This window comes from Dicentrarchus labrax, unplaced genomic scaffold, assembly GCF_905237075.1.
Source record: "Dicentrarchus labrax unplaced genomic scaffold, dlabrax2021, whole genome shotgun sequence".
NCBI lineage: Eukaryota > Metazoa > Chordata > Actinopteri > Moronidae > Dicentrarchus > Dicentrarchus labrax.
Genome location: NW_026136718.1, coordinates 16,687,947 through 16,701,553, shown reverse-complemented (window position 1 = coordinate 16,701,553; position 13,607 = coordinate 16,687,947). Strand labels below are relative to the sequence as shown.

Below are 13,607 nucleotides of genomic sequence, written 5' to 3'. Positions count from 1 at the left end.
TCATATACTGCCTTGCTCTCTAAATGTCGGCATCGGCCAGTGAAAAATCCATATTGGGTGACCACTGCTGTAAGTGAAGCCTAAAAGAACTGCACTTAAAAATGTGGCTGTAGACTCATCATTTTAAAAAAAATAAATTATATTTCTCTTTGCTGATAGTGATAATAGAGATTGACAGGTACATGGGGACAGAAAGAGGGAGGAATGGCAAGCAACAAAGGTCCCTAGCCAGAATCGAATCAGGGACATATACAATAATATAATATAAATCCCAAAAGCAAGTTTTAAACACAAACTAATTTAATCAATCTTTGAAGTGCCTTTAATCATCAAAACCAAAGAGAACAATGACTGCAGTAATTAGAGCAATAAAATATTAATTGTATTAATCAGGGACTTTATACAAATGAAAGAAATGAAAGAGCAATATGAGGTCACTCACTCACACACAAACACAAAATTCAGGAAAAAGTTCACAACAGTCCCTCTGTATCTGTCTGTCCACTCCTTTCTGCAGTAAGTAACTCTTTCCCATCCATTCACTGTCTTCATTTTACACCCCAGAGCAACATTTAATCAAACACGGACACCATCATCTACTGACAGATCTCACATCTTGGTAACTCATAATCTCTCTCCATCTCTGTGATGGTCATCAGCAGTGTCAGTCTGCAACATTTTGCCATCGAGAGAGAGAGAGAGAGAGAGAGAGAGAGAGAGAGAGAGAGAGAGAGAGAGAGAGAGAGAGAGAAAGAGAGAGAGAGAGATACAAAACAGGGAGGGTGAGTGTGAGAATGAATGCAGCAGTATACCATTTTATCACTTAATGAGAAGGTCTCCGCTCTAAACACAGTACAAACAAATACATCCTTGTCATAAAACAAATATGCTAGCTTGAATTACATGAAAACATTATTCTAGAGTGTGGCAGTAAACAAACATTTCTACACATTCCCCTTGACACCCATTCTTTCTCAATAACGCTGCCCTCTCCATTCTGCATATTGTTTGACAGACACATGGTTTTGTGGCTCGGAAAATGGCTTTTCAGCGTGTCATCATTAATAATTCACTTATGACAAACAGCTTTGACATTTACACTGCACTGGGTGTCTGTCTGACACTGACAGGGAGACAATAATGAAGGAGAAGGAGACCGATACAGGGAGAGACAGATTTTCTCTCAATTGTGTACTGATGAAATTAGAAAGGGTCAGGCCTAATAAAGTGTCAAACCTTCAGTAGTAAAACATTGGTGGAAGAAGCAAAGCTGCCTGTGGTGACCTTTTAAGAAATCGCCCAATGACCTCAAATTGAGTTTAAGTGAGTAACTGTAGCTCAGAGAACAATGAAGAATAACCTAAGAGTGCAGTCGAGCCCCTTAAGCAAATCTTGCGAAATTGGTATGAATGAGCAAACAGGTTCACATGACATTTAGATTGCATGCCTTGCTGTCCAATTATGTCTCTGTTTGAAACATTAATCACACACTCCCTCAGTTTTCCAGAGACAAATGTGAATAAAAAATGTGTGAATGAGCTGCTGGCAGACTTGCCGGCTGACTAAGTGACGGGCTTTGTAATTCCCTGTCCTCTCTCCTGAATATCCGTCTGACTCGCAGCTCAACAGGTTGAGAATAAACCGATGTGTGAGGCCCTCTGAGGGCAGCAGAGTGCAAAGCTAATGCTTTGTGGGCAGACAAACACTGAGAGAAGCAGACAGATTGAAACCAGAGGTGGTGTCACTTCTTCTTTACAAGATCACCAGTTCTCCACTCCGTAGAGCAGCTTCACAAAACACTAGAGTTATATCAAAGATAGACAGATATGAAAGCAACAAATTGCATGGATTGAATTGTGCAGACATTTTTTCTTTGAATGTTATTTTGAAAATAACTACTCTGCCTGAGGAAGAAGACTCAAAGTGACAGCCTTTCAACAACAGTTGAGTATGTAATGATTAAAGAAATTGCTTCAACAAAATAAAACAAAGAAAAAGCAAATACAGACAGAAAAGTGCTGCAAACTGTGTATTCTGAGGATTATCAACATGGTTTAAATGCATCTTTAATCATCATGTTTGTAAATGATTAATCATCTTCAATCATTTACAAACTCACTATGATAATAATGCAAATTAACACAGTACATACATTTAGCCAAATCAATGTGTATGCTCATATTAGCAAATGTCTTACCCAGTTTACAACAAAATGACCCAAGTGTTTTCATGAGATGAAGAGTCTAACAGTCTGTGAGGCTGTACTTAAGACACAGTGGGGCATTTACATTTAGTACTTAGTATTTGTCATAACCTAAAGTATTAAAATTAAAACATCTAATGCCAAAAACAAGACATTTCACTCAAAACCACTAAATGACAACTTCATGGTGGAGCTGAGGGAAAAGTTAGGGGATCACCAAAGTCTATAGGATTCATCTTCTGGGCACCATGAATACCCATATAAATCATTTCATGCCAATCCATTCAATAGTTGTTAAGATACTTCAATCTGGAGTAAAGTGGTGGACCAACATTGCTATTCACAAAGCTATGGCACTAGTATGGCTAACAGCAAAACCATTTAGTTGTGGCCTTGCTTGATGTGGTGCCTCAAGCAGACTTCAACTAAAACAAGAACACTGAACCAAAAAATCTAAGAATCTCCTTGTATTTTGTACTGGTGGATAAATAATGAGGCTTGTGCTTGGTGTGTAAAGAATGAAAACCCTGACGCTACTGTAAACAGGCAATTTTCCAACTGCAGCTGTGAGCAATGGACACTTTATGGATGGTCAGCTGCACAGACAGTGTGCTGCAATCAGGTTGTGATCAGAAGAAATGAAGATCACACACAGTGTGTCCAAGTCTGTAAACACCCCTGCCGAGAATAGAACCAACACGGATGGGACACACAACCCTTTACAGATAACCGCTGATAACACAATGCACACACAGAGGTATACACCCACACACACACACAAACATAGAGAAGCTACAGCAGTGAGGATGTGCTGGTGTCTCCATCTTTCATCTGTAACCACTGAGGCCTGTAGCATTTACAGAATACATCACCTGTGAAGTATTACATGAATTGTTGACTTGACATCCCCCTATATGTCTTCAGTGAGCAGATTTAAATATTTGTGTTGTCAGTCAGCGTGGACAGTATGTCAGGCCATGAAAACATTTTAAATTCCTGTAATGGGTGTTAAAAGTAATCAGTTTGTGAAAGTATGAATGTTTAAAACTAAAATGAGGAGTCTACAGTAAGGATTGCCTGGTTCCTCAGGGCAAGTAAAATGCTACGTCGGGCTAGTAACTCTAGAAATTCACTTGCTCACATTGTTATTTCTAGAGCTGATGATGGAAGAAGATACAGTCAGCCATTTCACTTCCTTCTGATCTCTGCTGAGAGCTGCACATGTGCAGTACCAATTGGGCACTGCCGAGAAAATGTGAGTGGGTAAAGACAAAGTTTATCAGCTGAAGTGCAAGCGAGCATTTCTATTATCCTGGAAACAGGAGTTTAGTTGGGTGGTGTTAGAGGATATGGGCCAAACTCCAACTATGTTTGAGAGCAAGGCTGATTAAATGGGTCGTTTTTCAAAGGCAGGTTAAGTTTCCGAAATACTTTACTCTTTGTTGCTATTTATTGCTGTTACTTCCTGCTTTATCTGGTAGAAATCAGAGGTTTGCAGTTGTAGTGGTTTCTTTGGGGATCTATATTTAAAATGTTTTATTGATGCTCCTGCACCTGGTTCCACCTCACATCAAGAACTTGGTAAGAAGTTGGCAAAGCTAAGCAATCAATATGTCTTTAATCATCTGTAATCATCTGTTAAGTATATGTTTACCTTTGTGTCCGTGAAGGGAAGTGTCATTCACTCTTTTTGGAAACCTCTTTTTACAATACCATGATGATGCTTTAGTAATTACTGTCCAATAGAAGAGACAGTGGAGCGCCGCTAGTGTATCATCACTGCTCAGCCCTTTCAACCTCAGAAGATGACAAACACACACATACTGGTGTGACACTGGACCCAGAACAATGGAAATCAAAACAAATCAAGGAACTAATTCAAGATTACACAGTAGGTCTACACCCAGCACACACATACACACACACACACACACACACACACACACACACACACACACACACACACACACACACACACACACACACACACACACACACACACACACACACAGAATCCATTAAAAGTCATCCTAAGGTGTTCAAAGTGGCAAACTGGCTCAATTTCCAAGTTCAGTTTAATGACTCATGGATTTAGCATATGCTGCCATTACTTTAACTACTCTAACTGCCTTGAATCTCTGCCTTGGAACTTACTCCCAGAGCAATTCTCCTTTCACTGATTTTCTCTTTACTTCAGTGAGACCTTCTGGAAATGGAGCTGCTGATACATCACAACCAGGCGGACCAGTTTTGTGTTGTACAGAAAAATCGTTTAAAATAATTAAATCTGCAGAACTTTATTTTAAATTCTACTGGCAAATTCTGTTAGTCGGGCTACATGTTTGTGAAATGTCAATAACAAAAACATTTCCAGTTGATGCATCGCCACAACTCTAAAAATTATGGCATTTTGGCATCGCATTCTCTCTCCCTCAGAAATGGAAACACACACACAAAAACACACACAGCACCAAGGACAAATAGAGACCAAAACATGTTTGGAGCTCTCCTCTATTTGTGACCCATGTCGATTCCTGATACCGTTGAAATGCCTGATTGATTCAGCCTGATTACTGTCATTAGGGCCACGTTAACGCCAACTCTAAGTACCATTATTTAATCTAGCACTTCCGAATGGATGTCTTTATCCAGATTGCCATGTGCCATACACGCATATTCTCTCTCTCTCTCCCTCTCTCTCTCTCACACATACACAAACACACACACACACACACACACACACACACACACACACACATACGTACGTACGTACGTACGTACGTACAGACACAAAGCTGCTAAAAGCAGAACAAGATACCAGAATTGGAGGCTTTAATTGCTTCATTTACAAAGCAGCGTTTGCTGTTTCAACATGCCTTTCAAGTGGAGCTCTGTCTGTGACGTGAATGTTTCAGAAGATCCCCGTTGCAAGCACATAAAAAAAGACTAAAGACAAAGTCAGTGGCTTATTGAAGTTGCATTCATTGCTCATTACCATCCACAATACAAAGGGTTCAGAAGGAACAGTACACAGATGGTTTTGTTATACTTACAGCCATCCATCAGGGGGGGCTAAAAATGTGCAGGCTGACCTCAGACCAGGTCATGGCAACACCCGACTCAAATGGGTTCTTCCTCTGGGGAGTATGAGTACACTCAGCCAAGGTGGCGGCGATCAATCAGTAAGTTAGTGTAGATATATCTATAATATGAAAATCTGCAGCAAATTTCATAGAACATTAGCCAGTTGTTATCTTGTGTAAAACACTAACAAACAGGCCAAAGGGAAGGTTCTCTTGGGAGAAAGCATTTTCTTATGATCTTCTGGGAAATTTGGACTAATAGAAATAGTTCACTGACTACGAATTTCCATCCAAAATGTCATGGCAATCCAGCAAGCAGCTTTTAGCAGCAGATATCCTGCTACTGACTAAACTGTACCAAGGTATGAACTGAGTGATGGACTGAATTATATTATGATGAGCTCTGTTGATAGCAGCAGCAAAAACTCACATAAACTTTCTTTTTTTTTTTTTACTGAAATCACATACGTTTCCTTTGAATAAAAAAACCAGGTGCACACTTCGGCTCAGGTGCAACATCATATTTTCCATCCTCCCGTCAGATGGCTGTGGGTTTGCTGCTAAGTGGTCCTGAGAGGTGGATGTTCATGGTTGTAACGCATCCTGACTCACTCTGGTCATTGTCCTCTCAGCAACAGAAGTGGAGATCTGTCATGTAGTATGGTAATAATTATACTAGGCAGGGCAGAGAATAGTTATCTGGTCCATGACTGAGCATCTCTACAGGCCTGGTGATCTGGTATTCAACCACATCAATACTACTGTCACATGGACTTAAATATCAAATGCAAATTAAGGCAGGAGTTCTCATACCTAAAATTACTCCTATTATTTCTAATTCACATTTTATCCCTTCCCTCCTCATCTCTTCAAGTACATTCATTGTACGTCATCCATCTCCTCTCCACCTCGCACCCCCCCAACCACTTTCTCTCCGCTGTGACGCTCCCCTCTGTCTCTTTAGCTATAGACATAGCTCAGCATGGGATGTGGCATCCTGTACCTGTGGTGAGGAAAGAGGGTGGGGGGCACAGAGGGTGCCAACGCCACTAGAGGTGAAGCCCCAGCTTCAGCAGGGAGACAGAGGGGGGGCATCACCACTATAATCAGCTAGAACTTCCACAGCGCCACGGGGCAGGAAACCAGTAAATACATACCCACACAGGCACATTCACATACATGCATGCACGTGGCATGAGCATGTGAATGAGCATACAATAAACACACACACACACACACACACACACACACAATACACACAAAAACACAATATGCTGGGCGCCCGGTTAGCTCAGTGGGTAGAGCTGGCGACCCATGTACTGAGGCTCAGTCCTTGCTGCAGCGGCCCAGGGTTTGAATCCGACCTGCAGCCCTTTGCTGCGTGTCATCCCCTCTCTCTGCCCCCCTTTCCTGTCTATCTTCAGCTGTCTCTATCATAAAGGCAATAAAAAGCCCCAAAAATTAAAAAAAACAAAACACAATATGCTGATAATGACTGAATGATCATTAGTTTATAGTGCTGCAATAAGACTTTTATAGTGATCACTTAGTGTGAGACGCCATTTCTCCATTCCACAGCAGGATGCAACACGTAAAGCAAAGATTTGTGTCATATTTAAATGATTAGTTTTTGTGAAATTGTTATTTTGCTGGGGAATTTGTATTTCTGGTGAATAGTTGTGATGAAAAGACTGATACCACTCTAATGTTCTTACCAGTAAATATGAAGCTACAGCCAGCAGCTGGTTAGCTTAGCTTAGCAAGACAACAGGGAGCAGGGGAAACAGCGAACGAAATCTACCCACCAGCACGTCTTTAGTTCACTAATTAATACATTATATCATGTTTGTTTAATCCATACAAAAAATTATTTGCTGTTTTATGGGGCTTTATGTACCCGGCTATGTCCTGGCTGGGTGTGTACATTTCCTTGAATCTCTGCTGGCTGCCTTTCAATGGCTCGCAGCCAAGAAATAGTCCTATAATCCCTCCCTAATCCAACCCACACCCCATTCCCCTTCAACCCTTACCTCTACCCCCACCCAGTTTCTCCGCTTTGTAATATATATTTTGTTTTGTTTTCCTGGTGTGATATTTTTTATCATAAGTATGAAAATAAGTATGTTTGAATGTAAACAATATAAGCAGTTCTACATGCAGAGTTGGATACAATGGACGCAATTAGATTAGACAAAGATATCAAAGGGATAGCTGACGCACTGAAGGTGGGTTTGCGGGAGGGAAGGGAAATAACATAATGTCTAGAGCGGACAGTATATAGTAATTTGGATGCATATAACCAATGTGAATCGCATTTGTATCTGCTGGTATTTTGTAATGTAAAAATCCAATAAAGAATTAAATTATATGTTAAAGAAGTCTCATAAAACAGAAAAACAGATTTTAAAAACAAGATATGTTAGTGATGTTTAAAGATGCTGTTAGGTGGATTATGTTACTGTTTAACAGGGCCATACAAGCAGTTTCCTCATTTCCAATGTTAATGCAAATTTAGCAGAATGGTCTCTTCATCTAATCTTACTCTCAGTCAGAAAGTGAATAAGGGTATTTCGCAAAATGTGAAACTATTCATTTAAACCTGCAATCATACACACTAAACAGCACTGTGAACATATACAAACCCCTTAATTAAATATTCATGTGTAACTACTGTCAACACATACCGTATGTTTGTTTGACACTACTAATGAAAAAAAGTGTGAAAATGTTTGTCTAATTCTACCCTAAAGAGAGAAATGTGAAGGCAGGTGTGAACACAAAATTTGAATTTCTTGGTGAGACTTTTTCTATATTCTCAATTGACTGTATAGAAAATGTACTACATCAACATAAAGTTACTGTGATAAGAGATTTTGTCAGTATCACCCAGCCCTACCTGACAGCTGGATGAATACTATCACTGGATTACACAAATTAAGTGTTACAGTCTGGCTGCAACGAAGCTGAACATTTTATCAACTTTAGTTGCTTCCCCATAGATTTGCTCAGTTTGTCAGAATAAAAGTTGGTTCCTATTAGTGCTTAGTGATAAACCGGCTGAACCGAATTTTTCATATACTGCCATACTAGTGCATCACTGAAACAACAACAAGTCATAGAACAAGAAATATCTATTTGAATACTTGAAAATGTTGGGTATTTTATCTGAGTTTATGGTGTTGATATAACTATTTTAATATTTTATTTTTGTAAAAGGAAGCAATGTTGTTGCCATAAAAATTGCTATCATTTTGTGGTGCCAAGAAAAGCTTTATAGTAATCAAAGCCTTCATATATATTACATGATGGCATTGTGACAACATGATATACCGTAAAACCGCTAGAATCTTAACAAAAACTGTGATAAAAGATTTTGGTCATACCGCCCACCACTAGTCCCAGGTACACTCACATCTCTGCTTACAGGAAGTGATGAATAGAAACTTTATGTGCCACAGGGGAAAGGGAATGGAGTTTTCAACAAAAAGTACAATAGATTTATTTATAGCACTAACATGCTGGGTATGTTAAAATTAAAGTTAAATAAAACAACTGAAACAGCGCAACAGGAATGAATTATACGCTGAGATTCTAACACATCTCTATGAATGTACAACAAAGTGATGTTTGTTCGGTACTATTTTAATAAAAAGCAAACGCTGTTACCATATTTACATATGGCCAAGACATTATTGTGTGCAGCTGTGTTGCTTTTGTCTGTTTCTTTATGCTGTGAGATCTGAAGTAGATATCTATACTATCTAGACTCTATACTTTTCAAAGCACCTGATTACATAAAAACAGCCCTGAAGGAAACTTTGGTGAAACAGACAATATTTAGGATAAAGTTCAGGATAATTTAGCAGGTAGAACAAAGAGAGAGCCAGGGTTCTGTATTTATATTAGCATCATACTCACTCCCACTCCTTGCGTCGTGCCTGTGGTGTGCTTTGAATCTTATGAGCCTGGTGGGCTTTGACAATGTCCCTCTGTTCGATCAGGCCGCCCCGTCGTCTCTTGATCACATTGGGACTAACCGCCAGATCTCCATCCACCCCCAGCATTCCCCCTCCAACTTCAAAAGTCGAGGCCACATCGAGAGACAAGCCGAGACGGTTTGGATGCACAGGGGGAGCATGGCCAGACATGTGTGGGAGGTAGAGGGTGTCATAGCTGGTTGACATACTTTGGGGCTGCAGGAGGGAGTGGGACTCAGAAAACAGGCTTGACCCTGCAGCCAGTCCTGTGCGATGCTTCTGCCAGTTCTCACAGTCCGCTGGAGACGAGGGAAGGATGTGGTGTCTGGGGGTGCTGCTACCACACATCGTCCCCATGCCCAGACCAACCACTGGACACTCCGGCCCTGTTGGGGCTCTAGGTATCCCCAAAGCATTGTCGTCCCCTGTCAGAGACTGAGAGCTGACCGAACAGGAGCCCAGTTCCAGCATGGTGGGAAGGCTGCCCAGGATCTCAGCATAGTGCTGCAGTAAGGAAAGAGAGTAGAGAAGAAAAAGAAAGGGTGACACATAATATTAAGACAGCTGGTCAGACAAATCCCCTGCTGTTTATATGCTGTGAACAGTCTCTATAATAATTCATAACCAGTGTTGTTATAAGCTTCCTGGTTTCATTATAGAATGAAATCAGTGAATCAGTAAATAAAACCATTGCTGTTTTCTTCACACAAACACTATTTTTGTCCAGTAGATTTCTGCTGTCAGTCAGCCTGGTGAAGACCGTCTGGTCGGCTCCTCCAGAGCTGCAGCTGACAGGACAGCTGGTTCTGAGGACAGAGACGGCCCAACAGAGGTCGGGGCTGGTGTGGACTGAATGGACCAAACGCTTCAATAGCACTTAGATGCCGCTAACATGCCGCTCTTAATATGGATTCCCAGTAAGGGGTGTAAATGACAGTAGAAAACAACTGAACACAGAAAATGCAGTAGTAGGTCATTTCTAACACTCACTACTCGTATATATACAGATACAAATACAGATATTTTTGTGATATTCACAGATACAGACACAGATGGTAAGCTTTGCGTTACACACAAGTGCAGACTTGATGGGGCAACATCATTCACACTCACAGGTGCAGGCATTAGCCAGTTTGTGCTTGGGTGTTGGATTATAGCTACTTCAGTCAAAAAGCCTGAAGAGATCCAGCTTCTGTGTAAGTATGAATTTGTTCAGCTAACCCCCCGAGGCAATTTGCCAATGGCCCAATAGTTCTCACTGTCTTCAGTTAGTTCAAAATATTACCTCAGAGTATCAGAACCAATTAGATAAGCTGCAACGCAGCCCTCAAAACAAATAATCGTATAATACTACCAGTGCTGTGCTTAATGGTGCAATTAGGAAGAGGGAAGAAAAAGAGGGAGTCATTTTATCAACCCACCTTCTCCTTTATCTGGTAGGAAAATTGAGGAATGGTCTGATTTCGGGTACATGCTAAGCAAAACGCACACAATATGTCTTATTGCCTAACGTGCTGCAAAAAGCCTCTGCATTGCTCCTGCTCCAGCTTTATGGAGCCCTCATCATTTTAGTTAGCCGAATGACAGGTTTCTGGTTTTACAGTCCCTCAGAGAGAAATGGTACTACGGCAAATAACTCGGGCGGTGAAGATACTGAGCCGTAAAAAAGAGGATGTTGTGCAGTTGTATAGAACAGATAAGATGAAATGATGAAAGCTATTCAACTGTCTTGGGCTTAAAATCCATCAGACTGCTTAAGCACCCTGAGAGCCATTAATAAGACTGCTGTCAATAAGTGGCCGCACTGCTATAAATGAGGTACTAATGATCAAAAACCCTCTTGAGTTGATGATGCTGATAATATCACTTGCACAAGAAAGCTGCACCTCCTTGATTTCAAGAGGTCTCCACTACCTCCACATCGAACCTTTTTGAACAAACTGAAATACGTGAGCTTGATTTGCTCATATCTTGTGAGTGAGGAGGATAGGAATAACTAGAAGCCTTAGGGTGAGAGAGGGCAGAACAAAAGTTGCTTTGGGAGGGTTTTTTTTTTTCCTTTGGTCTGTTTACAAGAACATAAATAAACCATCACAATTTGATTTATTAAATTCATGTGGCAGAAAGTGTTAAGATAAAACAAATGTGGTAAAAAAATAAAAAATACAGCAATTTCAAACTTTTCCTGAGGCTTTCCTGGCTCGGCTCATTAGAGCTAATAGATGTGGGCCATGTGGCAACAGTGCTGGTTTAAGTGTTGTTCATTTGAAGTCTGCTTTACCAGCTCTCACTTTATAGACTCTCTTTTAACACAGCTACTTTTACAGCCCACAACTTTGCTGTTGTTTGACCTCTTATCACAGTCTTGTTTTAAAAACTGCAGATAAACCTACTGTATGCTAGCAACTCAGCAACAAACAGCAGACTAACAGAGTTAGCATCTAGCTGGTGAACACAGTGGAGCATTTAGAAACTAGCTAAAGAGCCACATATTTCCCTCAGGAGCTTAAAGTAAAGTGAATATTGGACTTACGTTTGTCAGGTAGCCAAAGACACCAAATGAATACTAATGCCGTATGTGAAAGTAAGGCACTATTAGCAAGAATACTGACCTCAACAACTTTATAAGGCAAGTGTTATGTCTACAGGTTGTTGTGCTGCCCCCAAGTGGTCGAAATAAAATAAATAAAAAGTGAGCAGAAGAAGAAGAAAAAACCTAATTTACTAATTAATTTACTAATATTTAAATAATTTGTTTCATTTGCAAATTTGTGATTGTCTCAAAATGCAGTCACACATTATAATTAATATAAAAAACTGGAAAAGCCACCATTTCCAGAGATGCAATTAGCTCAGAAAATAGTTGGGAAAGCAATGAAGTATGTACTTGATAATCAAGGAAATATCATACTTCATTGCTTTCCCAACTATTTTCTGAGCTAATCTCATTTATAATAGGCATAATAATTAGAGGCAAACAATGAGACAGTCAGACAGTGGTGGTTGTTTTTAATTTAATGTTTTATTACTGCACTCAGGGTCCTTACTAAATGGAATGGCTTACTATGCAGCAAGAAATCAATGAATTATAAATCAATTCTTGAAGCAATTTTACAGGTTTTATTTTTAAGGCAAACAATCAGTGATGTTCCTATAGTTCCTGATTGACCATGCCCATTACCTCTGACACCTTAAGTGTCCTGCTCTCTGGGGGGTTAATGCTATATAATGACAAACCAGAAGGCTATGGGACTATATAGGTAAAGTGGCTTTAATTGTAGCTGCTTAATGAATATAAACCAGGCTTCAAAGAGAGACAGAAGACACCTGGAAAACACCAGTCCTGTCCTTTTCCTTCTCTCCCCAGCTTTACCGCATGCTCCAAAATTAGGTCCATAGAGAACCCAATCAGAATATATATAAATATATATGTATTTGTCCATACATTTGTCCATTGTGTGGTTCCTGGCAGCGGGAACTCTATTATAGAAATGGCAAGGCAGCCTTCATTGATCCAGTGCTTACTGAATCCATTTTGCAAATTATGTTCTGGCTGAACAGGAATGCCAACACAATTAGCTGATATATAGGGGTATTTAAGTACAGACAGTTGTATCTATGTATGACACTGCCAGAAAAACACCAGCCACATAAACAGGCCTAAAATTGACTCAGAAAGATGTCATATTCATGATCAACAGAAATAAGATAGGCTGGTATAAATAGCCTATTTAAACACCAAAACCTATTTGCCAGACTTGAAAGGTAGCAGAAGTAATTTTTTTTAGACAAATTTAGCAAAGGGTTGAATGACAAATAGGCCTCTATGAGAAGATGAAAGCTACTAAAATGAACACAGACACTGATGTCGGCACGAAAGTGTTTGACAATAAACATTAACTGTATATTGCCACAAGCACGAGGCTTCTCTCTAAATCAATCCAGTTCTTATCAGCAACGAGTGCACTTGGTTCATCTACGGTGCCATTTAGACTGTATATATATACACATATATAGCCAGTATTCAGTACTAAGGCACTTAGCTGACTTGTTTATGGTCATCTACCATCTGCTAGTGAGACTGATACAGTGAGATAAAAATATAGAGATACAAATACAACAATCCCTTGTGTGATGTATTTTGTCTATGTTCTGTTTGAGTCACACACACAACGACTAATTCAAACCAATATCTCATGTCTCTCCCTTGAATATTATCATATATATATATATATATATACATCCAGCAACCAGTTAGCTTAACTTAGCATATAAACTGGAAACTAGCCTGGCTTTCCAAAGGTAACAAGATTTACCTAACAGTATCCCTAAAGTATCTGTTTT

General features: G+C 39.9%; 1 protein-coding gene across 6 annotated transcripts in view; it reads right to left on the bottom strand.

Annotated features, from left to right (window-relative positions):
• Positions 1-13,607, bottom strand: part of LOC127350277 (voltage-dependent R-type calcium channel subunit alpha-1E) — a 101,339-nt gene that overhangs the window by 79,465 nt on the left and 8,267 nt on the right. For all 6 annotated transcript variants that reach the window (XM_051376724.1, XM_051376726.1, XM_051376723.1 and 3 more), the window contains exon 2: positions 9,205-9,767. In XM_051376724.1, coding sequence (XP_051232684.1) covers positions 9,205-9,734 — 530 coding nt within the window. In that variant the 5' untranslated portion in view covers positions 9,735-9,767. The remainder of the gene's footprint in view (positions 1-9,204; positions 9,768-13,607) is intronic.